Genomic DNA, 25,813 nt, shown 5'->3' on the forward strand with positions numbered 1-25,813 from the left:
GGAAGGACAGGTTAGGGAGGCAGGGACGAGCTGGGCTGGTTTTGGGATGCGATAGAGGGAGGGGAGATTTTGAAGCTTGTGAAGTCCACATTGATACCATTGCACTGCAGGGTTCCCAAGCGGAATATGCGTTGCTGTTCCTGCAACCTTCGGGTGGCATCGTTGTGGCACTGCAGGAGGCCCAGGATGGACATGTCGTCTGAGGAATGGGAGGGTGAGTTGAAATGGTTCGCGACTGGGAGGTGCAGTTGTTTAGTGCGAACCGAGCGTAGGTGTTCTGCAAAGCGGTCCCCAAGCCTCCGCTTGGTTTCCCCGATGTAGAGGAGGCCACAACGGGAACAGCGGATGCAGTATATCACATTAGCAGATGCGCAGGTGAACATCTGCTTGATGTGGAAAGTCTTCTTGGGGTCTGCGATGGGGGTGAGTGGGGAGGTGTAGGGGCAGGTGTAGCACTTCCTGCAGTTGCAGGGAAAAGTGCCAGGTGTGGTGGGGCTGGAGTGGAGTGTGGATCAGACAAGGCAGTCAGGAAAGAGTGGTCCCTCCGGAAAGCAGATAAGGTTGGGGAGGGAAAAATGTCTTTGGTGGTGGGGTCGGATTGCAGATGGCGGAAGTGTCGGAGGATGATGTGTTGGATCTGAAGGTTGGTGGGGTGGTACGTGAGGATGAGGGGGATTCTGTTTAGGCTTATGTTCCTTAGTGTTCCACTCTGTCCACTTGTAGAACTTTCCAAAAGCAAGCAAATTTCCATTAGTACTCCAGTAACAAACGCTTTCATTCTGGTTAAAAAAATCATTTGTTCTGGAAATATTGACAAGTTAATAATTAAATTCTCTTACTTACACATCTAAAACTCACATGTCACTCGTTTAATATCCAAAATCTAAAATAAATGATTATATGTTAAATATCAAAATCACACTCTTACATCACAGCAGCCAGGACAGGAAAAGACAAAGTGTATGCCAATGTGCCAAAAGGCGAAAATGCTGCTGATTTCTGCTGCAGGAGATCCAGATAAGGTGATGTGCAGAAGAAAGCTCATGGGCCTACACACTAAAATGTTTGGCAAATTGGAAGACCTGCCACACAACCAACTGTCACACCTGCCAAGGAATGTGGAGGAGTCAGTTCCAATTTGGCACATTGTTTCTCACGGAGCTTTAGAGCCCATCCAGAAAGAGATGGCCAACTCCACAGAAGTATTTGAGGACCCAGTAGTCTGTGTGAGTAGTCTGTGTCTGATTTGGTTTCCTCTGGGTGCTCCAGTTTCCTTCCAAAGGCCAAAGATGTGCAGGGTAGGTGGATTTGCCATGCCTAATTGCCCATAGCGTCCGTAGGCTAGGGGGATTAGCCATGCTTAATGCGGGGTTATGGGGATAGGGTGGGTGTGGATGGGATGCTCTTTGGAGAGATGGTGCTGAATCAATGAACTGAATGCCCTCTATCTGCACTGCGGGGATTCTATGATTTTAGCTTCCATCATAACACAGACAGAAACCACCAAACATCTTAATGCTTAGATTTGATGAGCTGGAATCTGAGGTTCAAACACAGTGACACATCAAGAAGGGGGAAGAGTTACCTGAATACTATACATCAGGAGGCAGTCATAGCCCGTAGATTAATTATGTTGAATTCAATCAGCGATCAGGGACAGGAGGGTGTGACTATGAGCGAAGCAGACAGAGATATCCAGGAAGTAATGCTGAGGGAGTCTAAGCCCTTGAGCTTGTGGAACAGGTTAGAGATTCTTGCTCCCTGTATGGATGAGAGTGGCGATTGTAGGGACGATGGACAAACTAACCATAAGACCATGGTACAGGAAGCCATTCAAGAGAGGGGAAGAAAAGAGAAATGTAATTTTAATTGGAGATAGCATAGTCAGGGGAATAGACACTGTTCTCTGTGGCCAGGATTGAGAGTCCCAAAGGCTGTGGTGCCTGTCTGGTGCCCGGGTTCAGCATATCTCATCTGGGTTGCGGAGGAACTTTGAGTGGGAGGGGAAAGATCCAGTTGTTGTGGTCCACATAGGTACCAATGATACAGGTACAAAGAGGAAATAGGTTCTGCTGAGGGAATATGAGTAGCTAGGGACAAAGTTAAAAAGCAGAACTAAAAAGGTAATCGTCTCCACATTATTACCTGACCGACGATCAAATTGGCACACGGTCAACAAGATTAAAGTGGTCAACATGTGGCTCAAAGATTGATGTGGGAGAAACTGATTGGAGTTCAGGAGATATTGACACCTGTACTGAGGAAGGAGCAAACTCTTTTGAATCTGTGTGGGTAGAGTTGAAATTCCAATAATCAGGGGGACTTTAATATGTAGGTGAACTGGGAAAATCAGGTTGGTAGCAGATCCAAAGAAAAGGAATTTGTGGAATGTCCATGAGATTTTATTTTGGAGTAGCTTGTGGTAGAGTTCACCAGGGAACAGGCAATTCTGGATTTGGTGATGTGTAATGAGGCAGACTTGATTAGGGAACTTAACATGAAGGAACCTCTAGGGAACAGTGGTCATAATATGATAGAATTTACCTTGTAGTTTGAGAGGGAGAAGCTGGAATTAGATGTAACAGCATTACTATTGATTAAAGGCAATTGCGAAGACATGAGGGAGGAGTTGGCCAGAGTTGATTGGAAGGAGAGCCTAGCAGGGAAAACGATGGAGCAGCAATGGCAGGAGACTTTGGTGCTCAATTGGGAAGGAGTACAACAGAATTTCATCTGAAGGAAGGGGAGGCATACTAAGGGGAGGGTGAAGCAACCAATGTTGACAAGGGAGGTCAGGACAGCATAAAAGCGAAAGAGAAAGCTTACAATGGGTGAAAGTTAGTGGGAAGCTGGAGGCTTCGGAAACCTTTAAAATAGCAGAGGACAAATAAGAAAGCATTAAGTGGGGAGAAGTTGAAATATGAGGGTTAACTATACAAAAGCCTGGTTCGGCCACATCTGGAGTATTGTGTCCAGTTCCGGTCGCCTCATTACAGGAAAGATGTTGGAAAAGGTGCAGAGGAGATTTACCAGGATGTTGCAGATAGCTAGGGCTTTTCTCTTTAGAATGACAAAGGATGAGAGGTGACTTGATAGAGGTGTACAAAATGATCAGAGGTATAGATAGAGTAGACAGCCAGAGACTTTTTCCTCGGGTGGAGGTAGCTATTACGAGGGGGCATAGTTTTAAAGTGAGTGGAGGTAGATATAGGGGAGATATCAGAGGTAGGTTCTTTACTCAGAAAGTGGTAGGGACGTGGAATGCATTGCCAGAGCAGGTAGTGGAGTTGGCCTCATTAGGGGCATTTAAGCGGCTATTAGATAGGCATATGGATGATAGTATAAGGTAGAGGTGGAGCTTAATAAGACCTTAGGATTAGGGTAAAAGTTCGGCACAACATCGTGGGCCAAAGGGCTTGTACTGTGCTGTACTGTTCTATGTTCTAACTTGGCGTACAAACGTAGCTATTTGCATCAGTTTCCATGGTGGAAGGCACCAGTAACATACCAGAACTTCAACAGAGTCAGAGGGCAAAAATGACTGCAGTGGCCAACACGAAGGAGAAGGTGCTGGCTAAGCTGAAAGGGCTCAAGCTGGATAAATCACCTGGACTAGATGGACCACATCCCAGGATTCTGAAGGAGATAGCATTAAGAGATCATACAGGCATTGGCGGTGATCTTTCAGGAATCACTGGTGTCAGGGAGAGTCTCAGAGGACTGAAAAGTGGTTAATGTAACACCCCTGTTTATGAAGGGAGGGAGGCAGAAGACGGGAAATTATAGACTGATGAGCCTGACCTTGGTTGTTGGTATGATTTTTGAGTCCATTATTTATGATGAGATTGTGGAGTACTTAGAAATGCTTGGTAAAAAGTACTGAGTCAGCACAACTATGTCAAGGAAAGGTCATGTCTGATAAATCTGTTAGAATTCTTTCAGGGGGTAATAAGCAAGTTAGACAAAGGAGAGCCAGTGGACATGATCAATTTGGTTTTCCAGAAAGCCTTTGACAAGGTGCTGCACAGGAGGCTGCTAAATAAGATAAGAACCCATTGGGGTTATTGGCAAGGTACTGGCACGGATAGAGGATGGGCAGAAGACAGAGAGTTGGGATAAAGGAGTCTTTTTCAGGATGACTCACGATGACTAGTGGAGTTCCTTAGGGGTGAGTGTTGGGAATAACATTTTACGTTAACAATCTGGATGAAGGAACTGGATGAGGGCATTGTTGTTAAGTTTGTAAATGACACAAAGATAAGTAGAAGGGCAAGTAGTGTTGAGGAGGCAGGGAGACTGCAGAAGGGCTTGGACAGGGTAGGAGAGTGGGCAAAGAAGTGCCAGATGGAATACAATGTGGGAAAGTGTGATGTTATGCACTTTGGTAGGAAGAACAGAGGTGTAGACTGTTTTCCAAATGGGGAAAAGCTTCGGAAATCTGAAGCGCAAAAAGACTTGAGTCCTAATTCAGGACTCCCTTAAAGTTAAATTCAGTTCAGTTAGCAGTTAGGAAGGTAAATGTAATGTTAGCATTCATTTCAAGAAGGCTAGAATATAAGAGCAGGGATGTATTGCTGGGGCTGTATAAGGCTTCAGTCAGACATATGTAGAATATTGTGAACATATTTGAGCCCTATATCTAAGGAAGGATGTGCCGGCCTTGGAAAGGGCCCAGAAGAGGTTAATAAGAATAATCATAGGGATAAAGGACTTGTTATATGCGGAGCAGTTGAGGACACCACGGATATACTCAATGGAGTTTAGAAGGATGGGGGGGGGGCAGTTGGGTGAAACCGACAGAACACTGAGAGGCCTGGATAGAGTGGCTGTGGAGAAGCTATTTCCACTTGTAGGAGAGACTAGGGCACAGCCTCAGAGTGAAGAAAACAACCCTTTAGAACTGAGATAAGGAGAAATTTCTTCAGCCAGAGGGTGGTGAATCCATGGAACTCATTGCCATAGAAGGTTGTGGAGGCCAAGTCACTGAGTCAGAGTCACTTAAGACAGAGATAGATAGATTCTTGATTGCTAAGAAGATCAAAGTTTACAGGAGAAGGTAGGAGGATGGAGTTGAGAAACATATCAGACACGATTCAATGATGTAGCACACTTGATGGGCTGATCGGCCTAATTCTGGTCCTATATCTTACGGTCTTATGGAAGCTCAGACTGAGGTTATGAAAATTTGCTTGTTGATATTGTAACTGGTCATTCAACAAAAATCCATTCAGTTTAAAAGAAGCCAACATTTAAGGGTAAAAGCTATTTGTGATAGGGAATTTTCAGAAATTGGCAAAACTCTTAGATTTGTATAGGATATGGAAAATCTGTCATGCACATTCTGCCTGACATTTTTAGTGCACAGGCAACAAACACACAATTAGGAGGCACGTACAAACTATTGAGTTGTACTTCTACAGATTAGGAGCCACTCATCTGAAAAGGCCCCACATTCCTTGCAAATGCTAATCCTAGAGAGGTTTTAGAGTAAAACAAAACTGACATAACCAGGATAATCTCCCATCAAAACTGTAGTTATATGTTAATAGTCTGTTCCATAAAGTGTAACAATGTCAAATATGTTACGGGTATGAATTTTAAGTTTTTAAAGAATATGTTTTTCAGTACAGTGGTGGCAGCTGAACTGAACATGGGCAAAGCTGTAGCTGAAAACAATGAGCTCTCAAGGACTCGCGGCTATGAAACTGAATGAACTTCAGGAAAGGAACAGGGTATTTGTGTGTTTGTTTGTAGGTCTTTAATTATTCTAAAAGGTAAGCATAGTTTGTAAACTTACCAACATTACAATAAGCAATGAAAAGTGTGGTGAGTCTGTCACTTTCTCCACCTAGATGGGTTCGGGCTGAATCTCAGAGACAGGATGATCAGCGGGAGGTGTAGTTTTAGTTACCACAACATGCCAGCACAACTTAGTGCAATAGACGCTCAGACTGCTCACACCATAGCTGTGGATACTACTGTACGATGGTACCTTCAGGCTCTCAGCAATTGCAAATAGCTCCAGTAGATTACTAGAATCAATGAGGTGCTGCCCAACCAAGTGCTAGTGGTCCCATGCTACACAAACCTGCTGTGCCTTCTCAGGATGGCAGGCTCCATAGTCCAACATGCCAGTCTGTCAATGCTATTGCTATTGTCTGTCAGCAATCAGCCTAGAGTACCACCATCCATGTCAAGGTGGTACAGTCCAAAGCTGGGCAGATAAAGCCCACAGGAACCTAAGGGTGTCCTGCCAGGCCACCTGCAGTCTCCTCCAGTAAAAGTTAGCAAGATCCCACCAGCTTTCTTGCAGCCACAGGAGTAGGACTGCATAGGAGCAGGAGGCCAGGCACAGACATCCACAGAACAGGCAACATAAGAATGAATTAGAGTGCACAGTTCAGTTTGCAGTTATTGTTGGATAAAGTTGGCACGGAATGATTTTTTTTGGCAGCAGCTTTGACATCATGACTTTAGCAATCACATTCAGCAATGGTCAACTGCTGAAGGCTTTAAAACTTGAAACTGTGAAAATATGGGGATGAAACTGGAGATAAAATAGACTCCACTCACACACAGCCTGTCTGCAGTGAATGGGTCCCAGATACCTCCTCATCCTCGCTTTCCTTTCTTTTTCTTCATCCTCCTTTTCCTGTTCTTCCTCCTCTGTGTGAAGTGCCCTCCGTGTGTTTCATAGTAAAAAGTAGCAGACCACTGTAAACATGAAGACTTACTGTAGTGAGTAATGGTGGCTACCAGCCGAGTGCTCCTGGCATCAGTTCAGGGTGCTGATGGTTTGCTTCCTGTTTCTGCTAGAAGCTTGGCTGTCATAGTGAGGCTGCCACTTGTGATTGGTGGAAGGTGGCAATCATGAGTAGGCAACTTCTACTTTGACATAGTGGCCCAACAATTTTGGGAAATGGCATATGATCACTGTGTCTTGGTTGCTAGTGGCATAGCTGATATTCATCAACAGGATCCTCCAGGTAAGGTGCACACCAACTGCAAGGTCATGGAGTACTTATCCTTATGGTTACAGCATATCTCTCCATTAGACTCTGTGACCCACAGAGTCACATGCATACAGTCAATGGTTCCCAGCTAGCTTGGCGAAGCCTAATACCTATTTCCTCTGCTCCTGAAGTAAGAGAGTAGATTTTGAAGATCTCTCTCCTCCTGTACAGAGTTTCTGTCATAATATTAATACAGTAATGCAGGGTGAACATTGAAATGCCAAAAATATCACCTGCTCCCATGCAGAAAAGTCTCTTGGCATAGAAATTGACCATGATGATTTTCATGGTTGCTGGCAATGTCTTTTCTCTTGGTTTGTGGCTTTGGTTCAGTCACAGAAGGTGGCACAGCTCAGTGAGCACCAACTTGGTGAACTGTGACCACCTCAGGCAGTACTTTTGAAAGAGTGGGTAGTAGTGGTGGTCCATTCTTCTATCCAAGAGCACTTCTTCCCCCTTCCCTCTTTGGTCATCTTGTCTTTTCTGCTGCCTGTGCTCTCTCCCCAAGTTATGCTGCAGTCCCAGAACATAGTAATTCAATTTTTACGTTACTGGCAGGCTTTCTAGCCCCTCCTCACCCAACTCCAGTGCTACTTCTTTGTAAATCCAGAAGCTTTCCAAACTCCTTCAAAAACATTGTGCACAGCATTTCCATTCATTCTGCAGCAGCAAAGGAAAGCGAAAAGCAAATCATTTGAAGGCCTCAAGAGATCCCTTTAAATTGCATTCATGGGGAGTGGGTCCCTTATTTGGGAGTGGTTAAGTGAGGATGCTAACATTACCTGAGAGATCCAAAATGGCCATTTGTCATCTAATCAGCATCTGTCACTGTTTGACATTTACAGTTTGCGTTTCATTCCAAAGGCTGAAAGCCCTGCTCCTAGGTTTGACCTTGCTTCAGAATGTCTCCCAGAACTCCCCCAGAGAGCTGGCACAATTCAGCAACACAATCTAATTCTTGACATGTCACATGGGTAGTTGCTGAAAAATGTCTGACTGATACTTTTGAAGTTTCTGGATCTGACAGGGTGGTGTTACTGAGCCATTTTTTTTCAGTCATAATATGTACTTCTAATCTGATTAGATAGTTATGGTTCTGATAACTGAGTTGGCCGTGGGTCTTTGCACCAAGGGAACTTACCAAGCAATTCTTCCATGTTGGTTTGAGAAAAATTGGCTAGTACATATTATTTAAAAAATAAAGACTTGTCAGTGAGTCCAGTTGCAATCCACTCTCCAGGCTCAGATGATGGTTACGAAGCAGTTGGATTAATATCTGTGATATATTCACAGACTCAGGATAATTCAGCATGTTATTTAAGCTTTCTCACATTAATGAACTTGTAAACCCCTGCATCAATTTATTTTATTACAATGCTTTCAGCACTTTCAGTGCCTTTAAATCACAAATATCTTTTGTGCAGTTGAAAGATATTTTTAGATTTTAAGTTAATTAAACATTTAATAAAAGAATGTTTTTAAAGGAAGTTAATTATATGCTGTATTAATGAATTTTTAAGAGTGTAGCTGACGAAGTGTTTTTAAAATGGAAAGATCTTCATTCCGTTTGAAATGGGAAAAAGGAAAATATCATTTTTGACACACAATACAATAATATATTCCAGGGGAACTTCTGTTATTTCATTGTGTATCTGGAAATAAATGAATTACATACTGCAATTTTTCAATTAAGTCAGTATTGCTTTAATTGCTATGTGCTGACTGTAAGTGGTAAAATGATAACTTGGTCTACTTGCAACCTTCAGCAGTTTCATAAGCTGCTGAAACAATCAAGCATATATAATACCTCATTCCACCACCCCCTCTCGTGTAGATTAATCATTTATGTTTTTTTTTGAAATTCCAATTAAGCTATTCCAAAGGTCTCTCATTTAATTTTATTTCGTTGTTGTGGACAATGCTAAATAGTACAGTTGCTCTGCTTAAAGTGTTGAGTTAAGTTTGATGATTAAACAGTGGCAGGGCTGAGCAGCCTGGGAGCTCCAGCGCTGGCATGGTCTGGTAGTTTCAGTGGTATACAATCTGGTAACCTCAGCAGCATAGTGAATTACTTATTCCAGTGGATAGATCCAAATAATAATTATCATAGAACCTCTACAGTGTGGAAGCAGGCCATTCAGACCAACCCTCCAAAGAGCATCTCACCCAGACACAACCCCCTACCTTACCCCTGTAACCCTGTATTTCCCATGGCTGATCCACCCAGCCCTTACACCCCTGGACACTATGGGCAATTTAGCATGGCCAATCCAACTAACCTGTATATCTTTGGACTGTGGGAGGAAACCGGAGCACCCAGAGAAAATCCACACAGACACAGGGAGGGCATACAACTCCACACAGACAGTGACCTGAAAGTGGAATTGAACCCAGGTCCCTAGCGCTGTGAGGCAGCAGTGCTAACCACCGAGCCACCATGAAATGGTGAAAAGCTAGATATTATTGAAGGTCAAAGATCACAAAAACGTAGCCGTTGGGTATTAAATAAATGAAAAAGGTGAAACAAATACTAACCCTATGGCAAAGAAAATAAATAAAGAAAGTTCAACCTCAGCTTTTTACCTTTTGCTTGTTCATTCACAGGATGTAGATATTTTTGGCCATCATTTATTAACCATCCCTAAGTGCCCTTGAGAAGATGGTGATGAGCTGCCTTCTTGAACCACTGTAGTCCATCACATGTAGGTACACTCATAATGCTGTTAGGAAGGGAGTTCCAAGATTTTGACCCAGCAACACTGAAGGAATAGCAAATGTGGTCCCAAGTCATGATGGTGCATAGCTTGGAGGCCGAACTCGCAGGTAGTTGGTCCTACAATTTGTCCTGGATGTTGTCGTTTTTCTTGAATGTTGTTGGAGCTGCACCCATCCAGGCAAGTACAGAGTATTCTATCCTACTTCAGACTTGTGACTTGTGAATGGTGGACTGCTATATAAATTCAAGTTCTTATTTTAACTGATGAAACAAGTTATTATTATTAAGGGAAGGTGAAGAGGGTTATTGCTAAATGCCATTGCTGCATAGGAAGATTTTGAAGATCAACAAGACAAGTATAAGAATAAAAACGTACTTACTGTAAGAATCCATACTCCGTCAGGTTTCTCCCCCCAAAAATGGACACTCATGAATGTCCAGTTTTTTAGTCCTGCTTGGCTATTATCGTTGGAACGGACTGCAAGAAGCTTTGATTTGGTACCAAACGGAGACATGACAGAAATTTCAAGATCACCACGACAGATGCTTGATAGGGTGACAGTCACCTGAAAAAAAAATTAAAAGCATTTATAAAAAGTGACAACGCAGTCTACTCAATACTAAGGGTTCGCTAGTTCAGTTGTCTGGACAGTTGGTTTGTGATGCATTGTGATGCCAACCATGTGGGTCCAATTCTTATTGGCTGATGTTACCATAAAGGACTCTCCTTCTCAACCTTTTACCTTGCCTGTGATGTGGTGATGCTAAGGTGAAACCACCACCAGTCCTCTCGCTCTGTGGAGAAAGAAAGCCCTATGGTGACTCAATACTGGAAGCTGCTGAGACAAAAGGATTTGCTAGGTGTGTAAAGCATTTATGCCAGCAATGTCTAAATGATTAATGACTCTTATCAATTTGTGATGGCCTCTTATGCTTTTGGAAGGAAGGAGTTGAGAAGTCAATCCCTTCATGAGAGATTTTAAGAATGTGAGTGGGAAAGGACTGAGAGAAATAAAGAAAACAAAAACATCCATAACTAAGTCCAAGAAATCTCCACCCTTAAAAGACCAACAGGTTAATCTTTCAATTTTTAATAAGTATCTGATTTGAACTTTGAGAGAGTAAGTCAAATGGATGTGGAAGAAAATTTGAGTTGACAAATTTGGGTTAGAAAATAAATAACTATATCAATTATACTTTTAATGTCGTTCATGGAACTAACCATTTAAGTTGAAGAGTATTTATGATACTTATGTTCTTTGATTTTTGGTCAGTAAAATTATTTTGATTTAAACCATGAACTTTATGGGCTTCATTGGTTTGCTGAATATTTAGGTTTGTGGATTCTAAAAAAACAAAAGAAAAACACATTGCTATTTACTACTAAGATCGTACTAATTGGTGGTTTTGTCTGGATTCTTAACAAATTCACCTGGATCTTGTCCCATCGCTGCTACGTTGAATTACCACTACAGATAACTCCGAGTGTTACCACTCAACCTGTCAGGTAGAACTTTTATCTTCATATGTGAAAGCCAAATCCAAAAAATTGATAAACAATATCCTGGCATTCTTGTTGCTCACTGTGTCCCTTGAACATTCTGAGACCTTTGATTTATACTTAATCATTCCTTTATTGTATTATTATTCTCAAGGTAAATTTATGCCATATGTTGTCCAGCACAAACATCAAATCTCAGTCTGATTTGCTACGTCACCTGAACTGACATGCATTCATGGTGGGGGTTTAGTGGTGAAGCAAAATTATTGCATCTGAAGCCAATGCAACACCAAAGAACCATTATGCAGCTTGGTACTGCAATACTATTCAAAATCTCCTTGTGTAGAAGCTGGAAAAGCCTGAATACAGGTGGGAAACGGTGCAGTTACTGCAGAGTATCAGAGGTCAGTCTGAGGATTTCCTGAAATTAGTCCTCAGGTCTCATCTTAATGAGGACCAGCTCACAGGGACTAGTTTGGGTCACTGCTTTGCTTCAAAGACTCATGTAGCTCCTGAGGGCTGGGGGAGGAGGGGAGTGGGAGGGGATACAAATGTTTTTCTCGATCACTTGGAGGCTTCAACTCCATTCAGTACGAACATTCTTTCATTACAGGTTGCAATGCTAGAAAAAAAAACCTACTAAAATTTTGGACGGATTTCAACAGAACCAACTCTGAAAATCCCATGGGAGCTGTTGACATCAGAATGTCGGTGGTCAGATATCAGGGAATACAGATATAGAAGTACATTGTGCCACCACTATTTATTCCTTTCAATTCTTACCTGTTAAACTACAAAATGATAGAATAAAAATAGAATGTTTCTGCCAGTTAGAAAACGTGTTTGCGGGGATGCACCCTGGTTCTTGGTAGTCAAGGATGTAGTGTACCAACATTACATTGAAGAAATAAATAATATCCAAGGCAGCAGGGCAAAATGATATGGAATTGGCTGTCATACACCACACCTAATATTGCTACATATATTCAGCGACCAAGCCACTACCGTCTGTTTCCACCAGCCCTCAGAAATGAATTTTCACTCCAAAACGTGTCAGTGATCAGCAATGCCATTCTGGTGCAGTTGTTTTTTCTTCAGAGGTTGGTGTTGGCAGCAGATGTAATTTTCTGAGTATGTGTCAGTGGCAGAGAATATTCTTATCTATTCGTGGACATAGACATGCTGTCTATCTCGAGCAGCAAGAGTGGATGTGATTCCCCACCGCAGGTACATCAGTGGAAAATAGTCCCATGTTAGAACAGTATAGATGCCAGCTTTAACCTGCAATTTGCCTATGCTAACCTGGAAAGCATTCAATTCTCCAGGACTTGTAATTTTCACCATTTAAACCACTTCTCACTCCAGGACTGTAGCTTTAGGACAGACAGTGTACTTCAAATGCACTGTGCTGGAGATAGAAAACTTGTGTCAGCATAGGTTCACGCGGACTGCTTTAACATGTGCTCAAGCTCAATCTCCTGTCACTATTACCATCAAAATGAGTGTACTGCATCAAACAACATATAATTATCCTACATTTGAACACCAGTGGAACCATTATGTTAAGTGTACTGCTGAGAACACTGACAAACCTCACATATGATTGCAACATTGAATTCAGCTTCATCAAAGAGTCAATCTTGTAACCATGAAGGTGCCAGCCAATTGTTTTACCAAGGCATCACTCAGTGAGGGCACTTTATGGATAGAATACTCTGCTGATGCCTCCATGGTTATGGGTTTGCCTCTGGTGAAGATGGACTTAATAGGACCAATTAGGAAGCCATTAGATTTCTTTCTGTACTTTCAACAACAGTGAAAACAAAATAAATATTAAGTCCACACACTTAACAAATATCATTAAGGCAGTGGAACCATTCCAAGGTAAATATATAACTGGGTTAGTTTATGCACACTTATAAATTCTAATTCTACAAATCAAATGCCACAATCTAAAATATGGGGTCTTTTTCTGACGATCAGCATTGATTTCTGATTCAACCTTCATTACTTGTAATGCATGAAGTTGCTTTGGTTTTGATAAACCTGAGATAATAGAAATATTGTAACTTGTATTAACTTGTGGCAGTAATAACAAGTGCAAACTCAGCCTGGTGGGACCACTCTTATCCCTGAGGAGGTTTTTTTTGTGATTCAAATTTCTTTCAATGCATTGAAATTATGAAGTAGGTTGACACTTCAGTGGGAATACCGCACAGTCTGAGTGCCAAATTTCAAATGAAGGTGATAGAATGAAGCTGGACCTTTCTAGTACAGGTGGTGTCATAGAGGTCTGTAGCACAGAAGAAAAGCTCTTCAGCCCTTTGAATCTGTGTTGGTCAAAAATAACCACCTAACTTGAGGGCAGTTCAGTAGCTCATTGGTTAGCACTGCTGCTTCACAGTACCAGGGATCTGGGTTCGATTCCAGCCTCACGCGGCTGATTGGAGTTTGCACATTCTCCTCATGTTTGCATGGGTTTCCTCCCACAGGCCAAAGATGTACAGGTTATTTGGACTGGCCAGGTTAAATTGCCCATAGTTTCTAGGGATTTGCAAGCTAGGTGGATTAGCCATGGGAAATACAGGGTTACAGGGATGGGGTAGGGGGTCAGGTTTGAGTCGGGGGCTCTCTGGAGCAAATAACCTGCTTCCACACTGTAGGGATTCTATTCTAATTCCATTTTCCAGCACTTGGCTCATAACCATGTATTCATTGGCATTGCAAGTGCACATCTAAATGCTTTTTAAATGTTGTGAAGGTTTCTGCCTCTATCACGCTAACAGGCAGTGAGTTCCAGTTTCTCGCCATCTTCTGGCTGAAAATATTTTTCCTCACATCCTCTCTAAACATAGATATAAGGTAAAAAAAATCTACCTAAGACATCCTACGGGGCAGGTGGGCAGCACAGTGGCTCATTAGTTAACACTGCTGCATCATAGCGTCAGGGAGCTGGGTTCAATCCCAGCCTTGGGGTGACTGTCTGTGTGGAGTTTACACAATCTCCCATGTGTCTGTGTGGGTTTCCTCTCACAGTCCAAAGATGTGCAGGTTAGATGGATTGGCCATGTTAACTTGTCCCATAGTGTGCACGCTAGATGGATTATCCATGGGAAATGCAGTGTTACAGGGATTGTAGGGTGTCTTAGGTAGATTAAAACCATGTGTAACTACTGGGTAACTGTGCAACAGAATCTCTGATTCCTAAGAATCTAACCCAAGTAGACCTCACTATCTGAACCCCCATACCTGAAAACCCCTCTCAAATCAACCTGATTACTGAGCTGTCACCTATCCATTTACCAACTTGCCATCCTACCCCTCTAATATTCTGCCACATTAACCAGCTGCAAACTGCCACAAAACCCACTTTTAACCTTAATAACTGCCACCTGGCCCCTTACACACACGCCCCCCGCCCCCCACCCCGCTGCCCCCCACCCCACCCCCCGCCACCTTATTCCTTCCCCAATTACCTCACCCCGCTCATACACTGAAAAGCGTAAGTCTGTATGGGTGTTCTTCAGAGGGGTGGTTTGGACTTGATGGGCCAAATGGCCTGTTTCAACACTGTAGGGATTCTATGATTCTACATACTAGTTAAATAAATTAGATCTATTTGTCCCAAGGAGAAGGGAAACTGTTGAAAGTTCAAACATCTTGAAGAAATTCCTTACTGAGTCATCATTTTGGGACATCTGAAGGGCGCTGAGGTATATACATGGTCATGTAGCTGATGTCAGACTATGCAGAGACTGGAAGATCTGGGTCAATATATATGTTTAAGGTTTCCTGAGATCAACATTAACTGCTTTGTGGTTCAACCAACATCCTATAAGATCTAAATAGGATTTGATTATGGTTTACCAGGGCAGCACATTACTATAACTAAAGAATATCTCAAAAAACATTTTTAAAAAAGACTCACATTAAAATACAACAGTTCAGTTTCACAGCTCATATTCTGATCGCTGTGTGGACCAATAAAAAGATTTGAAATAAAGTTATTATTGTTATATCGATAATTATATGTAATACTGGATCAGCTATTGCATTGAAACAAAATTTATGATTACTAGGTTTCTTTATTTGCAATCAAAAATAAGGAGCATAGTGATAATTATAAATAAATATGATTGCTGACATGGCAATTTTTAATTCCTCAATCTAAACATTTAATAGCTTCAGAATGGCTGGTTTACCTATCAGTGAAAATTTGACAAAACAGCTATTTATACATGCAGCCTTTTGGACAATTTTTCATATTTTGGTTGCGTTACACATAAAGGATTCCATTATGAGTCACTGTAACCTGAATATACTGAATTGTACAAGTTTCCAATTGCTGCAACGTATAACCAACAAAGAATTAACAGACAACACAGAATTTTTGCCATTATAGGACAGCAAAATTATCTATTAATGTTGAGACAAAGCGTTTTGACCAGACATAAACTAAGTTATGTCAGCCACTGACTGCTTCATTTGTTGGGACATAAAATATTGCCCGATTGCTTAAAACTGTGTTTAATGGTGACTCTCTCACCTGTACATGCTCGAGTGTGTCAATTGCATTCCTTGTACCCATGCACGCATTTGTTGTTAGATTCAGTGTCAGAGAACCTTTCACGGGGATAGCTCTAGAGGGTTCAACAGAATAGAGGAAAAGAAAGAAAAAAACAATTTTAGAGAAACAGCAGAGTTAAATGATGGCACCAAGGCATTCTTCAGTCATTTAGGGAGAATTAATCTAGCACTGTCAGATGGTGTCCCTGCCTTTTCCTTAAATCTTTCAAATACTCTGTCTTTTTTTTAATCTCTTCAGAGAAACAGGCTTGAAAGTGAGATGCAGGTCAAGGCAATAATTACCTGCTGCTCGGGATGCTATCTGATGGGCCTGTATTACATTTGCAGTCATGCATTCTCCAGTCATTGGAGGCTTCATGTTACCTATTCTAGTCACATCATTTTCTGCTGATGACAGCACCATTCTTTCATCTACCACATTTACATTTCAAAATACCAGTCAGTTGGTATTGATTCATTATTAACAATAACGGTCACTTGTAGGAATGATCAAGTTTCAGTTCCAGATTATTGTCCTCTTAAATTTCCACACTCTCTTCTTTTATATATGCCCACTTCAAAATTGATTAAAGATGCCTTTTAGAGCTGGATATTATGTGCAAAAGTTAAATTACATGAAATGTTGGTAGGATCCCACAGATCAGAGATGTGCAGGTTAGGTGGATTGACCATGTTAAATTGTCTGAAATGTCCAAGAATGTTTAGCCATGGTAAATGTGGAGTTACAGGGATAGGTTAGGAAGCTGGATGGGATGCTCTTTGGAGGGTTGTTCCAAACTCAATGGGCTGAATGGCTGAGGGTGGCATGGTGGCTCAGTGGTTAGCCACTGCCTCACAGCACCAGGAACCAGGGTTTGATTCCAGCCTCGGGCGACTGTTTGTGTGGAATCTACACATTCTCCCTGCATCTGCATGGGTTTCTGCCAGGTGCTCCAGTTTCCTCCAACAGACCAAAGATGTGCAGGTTCGGTGGATTGACCATGCTAAATTGCCCATCGTGTCCAGGGATGTGCAAGTTAAGTGGATTAGCCATGGGAAATGAAGGGTTACAGGGATAGGGTAGGGGCTAGGACTGGGTGGGATTCGGTTCCGAAGGTCAGTGTAGACTTCATGGGCTGAATGGCCTGCTTCCACACTGTAGGGATTCTATATAAACATACAAATTAGGATTGGAGTAAGCCATTCATCCCTTCGAGCTCTGCTCTGTATTTGTTAAGATCATGGCTAATCTGAATGTGGCATCAAGTCCAATTTCCTGTCTACTCCCATATCCTATGATTTCCTTGTTGATCACGAATCTATTTAAAGAAACTATAAAAAGCTATTCAATGGGCCTGCCTCTGCTGTTCTCTCTGGAAAAGAATTCTACAGATCACTGATGTGCAGATTGAAAATTAATTCTCATCTTTATTTTAAATGGAAGAACTTTCATTTTTACTCTATGTTCCTTAGTTGTAATCTCTCTCAAAATGGGAAATAACCCCTCAGCACACACCCAATCAAGTTCTCTTAAAATCTCACACATATCAATAAGATCACCTCTCATTCTTCTAAATTCCAGTAGATATAAAACCAATATCTCCAACCTTCAAAAGTAAACCTCATCATAAAATTTCAGAATCCCTATTGTGTAGAATCAGGCTATTTGGCCCATCAAGTCCACACTGCCCCTCCAAAGAGCATCCCAGCCAGACCCCTACCTTATCTCTGTAATGCTGCAGTAACCATGGCTAATCTACCTAACCTACACCTCCCTAGATACTATAGGCAATTTAGCATGGCCAATCCACCTAACCTGAACATCTTTGGTCATCTCAGGAATCAATCAAATACATCTTTTCTGAATTCTGAAATCTAATGTAACTAAATCTGTATTATTTATCCTGATATTAGAATTATAATTATTCCTTTGGTAAGAAGACCAGAAGTGTACATAGTACGTGAGATGTGGTCTTCACGATGTCCTAAACAATTGAAGCAAAACTTCTCTATTTTCATATTCCATTTTCCTTGCAATAAACATTATTCCATCTACCTTCCTAATCACTTGCTGGACTTACAAACTAACATTTTTGTGACTCATGTGCCAGGACAACCAGATCGTTTTATAACATGGAGTTCTGCACTTTCCTCCATTATTTACCCCTTTACTACTCATCTTGTATGATGAAAAAGAGAAGTCATCATGAAACAGGGATGATTTAAGGAGGGCTAGTTTGATTACTCAGGGCATATGTCACCAAAGGAGCAAAGTCGCAATTGTGCAATTCCAACAGCAACTACCTGATGATGATTGTTTCTGAGGTGACAATGAGGGTTTTTGCACAAAAGTGAATTTATTGTAAAGCAACTATCAAAGCCCAAGTAAACTGCACAGCTTACATTAAGATAGGAAACACACAGTTTTTTTTATCTCATAGTCCAAGAGTTGAATAATGGTGTAAAACTTTGAAGTACAACACATACTAAAACAACTGGGATGACTGAGGATGTGAGTAGGCGGAAGGTGTTACCAACTGGTCACCACTCCACAGACTAATTAGCCACTTGCTTCTAGTTGAATCACACAACTTCTGATGATAGTTTGTCTGCAACTAAAGTTGCCCCACTGGTTGAACAAACAACTGGGCAAACAGCATGCACAATAACTGCTGGTAGTGCAGCAATCCTTTTCACAATCCTCATTTTTTTTAAACAGTCCTTTTTCCCATTTCAGTTTACAATCAAAAATGCAGAAAAATAAAAAAAAAATGGAGTTTTCACATAAGCCCCCAGGAGGGCAAAGAAAACACTTGACGCCCTCAAAACCTCTTTGAAAAAGTACAACATCCCTATTGCCACCTGGGAAATCATGGACCAAGGCCATACAAAGGAGAGGAATAGCATCTGGGAAGGATCTGTACACCCCGAGTCTTATCCCAATTGGCAAGCTGAAGTCAAGTTTCAACTGACAAAGGGGCATGGGACAATCTGGGCATCCCACCCTCCCATTCCCCTGCCCTAGCTGTGACAGAGACTGTAGCTCATGCATAGAACTCAAAAACCACCTGCAAATGTATTTTTCACGTGGAACGAAGTCATCTTCAACTACAAGGGCACGCTGAAGAAAGCAGAATTCCCCTTAGTGCACTTGTTAATCACTTATTGGGAACAGCTCATCCATGGAGCAGGTTAGTGACTACTGAGCTGAGGTGAGACAGCATGTGGCTTCCAAGGTAAAGTGCACATGGGTTTGCTTGAGGCAAGGTCTATAATCATGGAGTCTGAGGTCACGGAAGTACACAGCGTTGCCCTATACAGTTGCATGCATTTAGCACAAACAGAAGGTACACAGTTTGGTACATGCAGGAGGTGAAATAGAAAAAGTATGCAACTTAAACAATGCAATGATGTGCATCCCCAATAGGAAGCAGCAGGCTTACAGTTAGTAGGTTTTTAAAAAAAACATAAAAAGAAACAGGTGTAAGTAGGTTACAAAGCCTGGAAAGCATTCACAATAAGGTTTCAGGTCTGATGAAGAGTCATGTTGGACTCAAAATGTTAACTCTGTTTCTCTCTCCACAGATGCTGCCAGACCTGCTGAGCTTCTCCAATATTTTCTGTTTGCATTTAACCATTAACCTAGCATCTTCCTGTCTGGAAATGACCTCCTGTTCCATATTAGAACCACTCTATCCTTGGTCCTGTATTGATTTCTATCGAAAAATATTCTCCTTTGTTGTGTGAGGTTGTGATGATGCTGCTGATGATGTTAGTGAAGCTGTCTGGAATGTACTGCATTGTACCAACTCTGTGATCCTAGCAGTCCAATCACATTCTGAGCAATCCTATCATTTGCTCAATGATGGCCTTTGTGGAGGTATATGTAGCATGGTATTTCTCCTCAGCAGAAGTCTAAGGATTCTGCATTGGTGTCTTCAGCCAGTTCTTCTGTCTGTCAGCTTTGTCACCTTGCAGCCAGTCGTGCAATCGATGAGGAATATTAAAAACTTTAGCCACTTGTGAATCCTCCAGGTTGTAGGGATCATGTGAGCTTCTTGGATGTCAGATGCTGAGGCAGAGCATTTCCTGGAATGTTCCCATGATAGCTGTAAATTAACTACGTGTTGCCAGGGAGTTCTGATAGCAAAATGCATCCAACCTATAGTAACTTGCATCTGTGGCAAACCTGATATTGCAGTATCACTCCACAGCCCCGGCTGCCTGGCATCCTGCAGCCAAGGGGCCTCACAAATTATTTTGCAAAAAGAGCATACCTTCCCTATGCACTTGTTAATTGCTGACTGGGAGATTCCATGGAGGTCTCCAGTGGTGTTATAGAGTCATGAAGAATTCAGAGCTGAGGTGACCCACAAGGCAAGTGGTGTGGGATTGCTTCCCAATTCCTGAGGTTGTAGTTCCTCTTCCAACAGCTGGCATTTGTAGGTCACAGCCTCCCTAACACCCTGAGATGTCTTGATAGTTGCCAGTTGTCAGTCAGTTGTAGGTCCCGTTTCTGCCCATTATCCTTCATTGCGATGGTCTCTAGCTGCCTGGATCTTGCACCTTCTGCAGACTGCATCTGCTGCTGCTAATCTTGTATCCTTTTGCGTTGGTTCCTCCTCAGCTACATAATGGCCAGAGGGAGCCTAGGTTTCTTCTCTGCCATAGTAGTGTTGGTTTCAGAAGATCTTGAATACAGCTCATATTGATCCATAGCATTTCTATTTTCTTTGAGTTTTGTTCTCTAACCCTCCTTCTTGATGTCAATGCCAAGCTTTAGAGTGAGTGTCTGAACTCCTACCTACTCAACGTGGCCACCATGCTGAGGGCCATCCTGTGTGGCCCCAGAGGACAGCTTATTGCACTAAAACAGTCATGTGAATGGACATATTGCACATTGTCTGGATATTTAAACCGTATCAAGCATCTTTCTTGATGAAATAGTCAGCTTCCTTTCAGTGAAACTGGAAGCCAATACTGTAACCTTGTTATCCTCGTGAAAGCATGAGCTTCCAACTAGGATTCTGGTCCTGTAGACAGTTGTCCTTTGCCACACTGGCCCCTTAAGATTGCATCTTTTCTCCCTTCTTTCACAGTTTTTTCCACATCCTAGAAGTCACAAGATGCTAATCAGCTCATAACCTACCGTGGCTGCTAGCCATCATGAGGTCAGGCAGCATCACAGGAGCAGGAAAGTCAATGTTTCGGGTCGGGAGCCTTCATCAGAACTCCTCCAGTCCACACTGTATTGACTCTGACTTCCAGCATCTGTAGTTCTTGCTATTTCCTAGCCATCATGAGGTCTTGTTGCATCTGATGACTTTGAGTTCTGGATGAATGTTGATTCATTGGGAGTGGCACTTAGCTGTGCACAATTCTTCAACTACTGGTTTAATAATCAACAGTACACACCTTTAATCAGCCAAAGGTTTCTAAGCATGAACTCCACCTACCCAAAAATGGCCCTCCCCACTTTGCTTTTTTGTTTCCAATTGCAGCTACCTTATGACAAGATGGATCATTTCATTTTCACTTGAAGGATCAGTACGCTCCATGCTCCCCTTGTAATCCACCAACACGCTCCCACTATCTTTCATCCACACAGCTTTGTGACTCCTGTGACCATGGAACCTTCCTTCATTTCTGTTGATCCCATTACTGTCTATATTGTTTTTCCTACATCCCCCTCCACCCAAACCCATAACTATTGATGTCCCAGCAATGATTCCTTACTGGAATGTTCTCCTTTCTGCAACACAGCAAAGGATCAGATTCAATGCTAAGTTTCAAAAGGGATAAATACTTCAAGATTACAAAATTATAGGCTATGGGGAAAGAACACAGAAGTGGGATTTATTGGACAGCTCTTCCAAACAGTCAGCATAGACATAAGAGATCAAATTGCCTCCTTCTGCATTTCGGAATTAGAAAGGATATTGTGTCACTGTGAAGGTCAAAGTGGCCTGAAATGTTGGAAAGTTCTTGCCTGCATACTACAACGAAGGAATTCTAATTTCTTAAAAGTGAAATCCAAACACATAAATTCAAAATAAAAACAAGACATGCCACCATAGAAAAATAACAACAACTGATCAATTTCCTCAAAAAGAGGGGCAGATTGTAGCAATCTGTTTCCTGTCTAGTTCTGAACTCAAAATGTTGACTCTAATTTCTCTCCACAGATGTTGCCAGCCCTGCTGAGTTTCTTCAGCAATTTCTGTTCTTGTTTCTGATCCTGTCATGTAGTGTTTAAGCTGTAATAATTGGATAGAGATCATAAAGGGGAAGCCCTGGTCAATTTTGCCTCTCTAACCCCAGAAATAGTGAGATCAGTTATAATGCCCAGATAGAGATAAGCTAACCGAATGCAAAAGTAGTCAATCTTGAGGTTTAATGCATTTTTTGCTATTTCTGGTTTAATTGTGTTGTAGCTAACAGAGTGATAATGCGCAGAGAATCTACATTGTGATGTGATTGAGGGTATATATTGGCTGGGACGCTTCCTTGATCTTCCTTGACTTAGTGCACAGGACCTTTTATATTCACCTTAGTAGGCAGGTGAGACATCTGTTTAATATATCACCTGAAAGATGCCACCTCCGACAGCACAGCACTCCTGCAGTACTGCACTGGAAGCGTTAGCCTTGATTTTTATGCACTCAAGCCCTGGCGTAGGAATTAATCTGGAAGAGGTTTGGAGATGAGAGTGTTGCCAACTGAGTTACATGTAGCTTCACTTCCACAATTACACTGCTTGCAAAGCCAATACTAACACTATTGTTCTCTGATTTAATTGTATCCCTGGCCTAGGTTACCTTGGTAACCATAGAACCTTTCTATACCACAAGACTGTTTTATTTTTAGACTAAAATTAGCATTCGTTGATCTGCAGGGTGTATTATCATTATTACTTCTGACTAATATATATTTGTAACTGTATGGATGATTTGATCTACTTTCCCTAGAACTGGACTCTCCATTCCCTCCCTCCTCCTTAAGCTTGAACACATGCTAAGAAAGCTTCTCTGAACACACTTCTGAAACTCTTGCCTCTCCCTCACCTTGACATGTTTACTATCCTAGTTTATATTAGAATGATGAAAGTACCTTACTTATGCTACTCTGCAGTTTTTGCACCGCACTATAACTTTGCTGCAGATTTGCTCCTCCATGTCTTCACACGAGTTAGCAGCCATCTATTACATATATATTCAGTAGTGGTCCATTACCCTTGCAACTTAACTCTACCCAATTAGAGTCCTTGGCCCATCCAGGACATCCTCTTTCTGAATGACACTGTAATATTCTTCTTAACCAATATTACCACCGATTCTCGTTTGTTTCCTTCCCTTTCTTTCATGAAAACCATGCATTCCGGAATATGTAATATCCAGTGTTACCCTTTTGTAAGTGAGTTTTTCATCATGGCTATCATATTTGCTTTGGGCTATTTGTGCTTCAGTTTTTTTTATTTATCACACTCCCTTCACTATCATACTTATGCTGTAAACCTGAAATAATCTTAAATCCGATATCAGCTTATACCTTAGAACGTCTCATGCTAGTACCTTTGTTTCATTCTGTCCTTTGTTCATCTCTTCTTTATTTTGAATGCTACCCATTAATTTCCATCAACCTGCCATGTTTATTTAAATTCTTGCCAATAGGTGTAGCAAGCTGCACATGAGGATATTGTTCCCGACTCTGCTGAGGTGCAATCCATTAAGCACATGATGGCTCTATATTCTCTAGACCAGTCCCAATGTTCCAAGTATCTAAAATCCTCTCTCCTGCACTCTCTCACTAGTTATCCTCCTATTTCTACACACCTAAGCGTGTCTCACCAGGAGGAATCTGGCTATTACTACCTTTGAAGTCCTATTTTCTCGTGACATTCCCAACTTCTCAAAATCTGCCTGCAGAACCTGTTGCTGCCTATGTAGTGATACTGGTATGGTCTACAATCTCTGATTTTCACTTCCACGCTCAGTGTTCTGCAGTTGCTGGGTGACATCTTTGATTCTGTACCAGGAAGGCAACATGCCATCCACGAGACACGTCTCAGGCTGTAGAAATGTTTATCTCTTCCTCTAACACTGAATTCCCCATCACTAATGCAGTCCCAGTCTGGCTCCTGCTTTAAGACACAGATGAGCCAACTTTCATGCCATGGACTTGGCTGTGGTTGTACTCCCCAAGGAGCCATCACTCCCATGTGTATTCAGAATTTGGATGCATGGATTAATTAAGGAAAACCAACATAGTTTTGTTACAGGAAAATGAAATCCTGAACTTTCTGAGAAAAGACACAGAACACAAAGGCAAATAAATTTTCAATAACCTTTATAAACCACCGGTTTAGCATCAGCCAGAGTATTGTATCCAATTCTCAGTACCACTTAAGGAAGATTGTGAAGGTTTCAGGGTGCAGAAAATTAACACAAGACTAGTTCCAGGGATGAGGGACTTCAGTTACATGGCCAGTATTGAGAAGCTTGGGCTATTCTCCTTAGAGAACATAAGATTGAGATGAGATTTGATAAAAATCATGTGGACTGATGTCAGACTGGATAAAGAAAATTTGTTCCCATTCATGATAAAGTTGGGAGTCAAAGGACACCGATTTAAGGTGATTGACAAACATCCAATTGTGACTTGAGGAAAAATGTTTCTTTTATGCAATGCACTGCTTAAGTGTGAGAGGAGGTAGATTCAAATGTGGCATTCAAAAGGGAATTGGATTTGCACCAAGGGAAACAAAAAATCGTCAGGCCGTAAGGAGAGAGTGTGGTGGAGAACGAACTTGAGTTTGCTCGTGCAAAGAGCTGACATTGTGCCATTCTATGATTCTATATTTGAGAATCCAAGCAACTTACTTTTTTAGTTGGCGATTATAATTAACCACACACTTTCTCTGAGGACCCATGCTTTTCCACTCAAGGGCTGCCTTCAATATACGTCCAGCATCAAGCAAACCAAATCCATATCTATAGGATGAAAAAAATTACCCATGTTGAATATGAAGATTTGCCATAAAACAACAATAAGTATGCCACCTAGCCCAGTCACATGATATAGATTGCTAAAAGAAAGACAAGAGACAGTGAATTATTCATGTTCCTTCATTGAGACAGTGGTTAATTTAAATAACCATAAAGACTATTTTACAGCTTGTGTACAGATTCTCTTAAACTCAATTCAATTTTCTGATAAATGCCACGTAACAGTTATTTTGAAGAGAACTTCAGTGACTATTCTTAGTTAAACTAGAACAGAGCTTTTTATTTAGACTCTATTTGACTTCATTGATAACACGAAGTGATTTTCCATCTGTTTCAGCTATGGATCCCCTTCACAGTCACCACTGATGCACATCAGAAAGGTTGGCAATACATTGGTGAGAAACTTGAAATCTCAGTCCATTAAGAACTAGAGATTGTCCATAATTCACATTTGTTTATCAATGCTTCCATCTTGGTGTTTTAAGTGCTCTTGAATTATTTAATTTTGAAATAAAATCAAAAGGAATTGAATAAATATTGACAACATATCTCATTGAATAGAAGCAAGTGTTTGGAATCAATGGATGATTTCTTTTTATTAAAGACTGATTCCTGCAGTTTACAGTCTGACCATCAGTGGCCCACTGTTAATAGGAAGGAAATGACTAATAAATAGTGAGAGCAGGGGGGAAAAACGATTAAGTCAAGAAAACAGCAAGAAAGGTTCATTGAAAATAAAAGACGAAACAGCAGCAGTAGACAGTTTCAATCAGTTTAATACTGCTTTTAATTGCTGCAGTAGCATTTATAACCCCAGGACTAATAAAGATGTTGCTTCTGCTCAAAGACAGGATGAAAATCAACTCTATTTTTAGACCATGAAAATTCCCTTCAAAAATATTACTGAATTTCATTAATATGCGTAATCCATGACCTAAAGGAACACATCTGGAATCTTTGGAGCTGAAGTATGTGCTGGATGTTAATTCTCCTTTGTTGTGACCCCAGCTGA

General features: G+C 41.5%; 1 protein-coding gene across 1 annotated transcript in view; it reads right to left on the reverse strand.

Annotated features, from left to right (window-relative positions):
* Positions 1 to 25,813, reverse strand: part of LOC109933936 (PC3-like endoprotease variant B) — a 746,762-nt gene that overhangs the window by 54,423 nt on the left and 666,526 nt on the right. Inside the window, exons 14-16 of the mRNA XM_048598131.1 lie at positions 24,676 to 24,786; positions 15,777 to 15,870; positions 10,110 to 10,295 (exon numbers count right to left, since the gene is read on the reverse strand). Of these exons, the coding sequence (XP_048454088.1) occupies positions 10,110 to 10,295; positions 15,777 to 15,870; positions 24,676 to 24,786 (391 nt within the window). The remainder of the gene's footprint in view (positions 1 to 10,109; positions 10,296 to 15,776; positions 15,871 to 24,675; positions 24,787 to 25,813) is intronic.

This window comes from Rhincodon typus, chromosome 6 (genome assembly GCF_021869965.1).
Source record: "Rhincodon typus isolate 14 chromosome 6, sRhiTyp1.1, whole genome shotgun sequence".
NCBI classification, from domain to species: Eukaryota; Metazoa; Chordata; class Chondrichthyes; order Orectolobiformes; family Rhincodontidae; genus Rhincodon; species Rhincodon typus.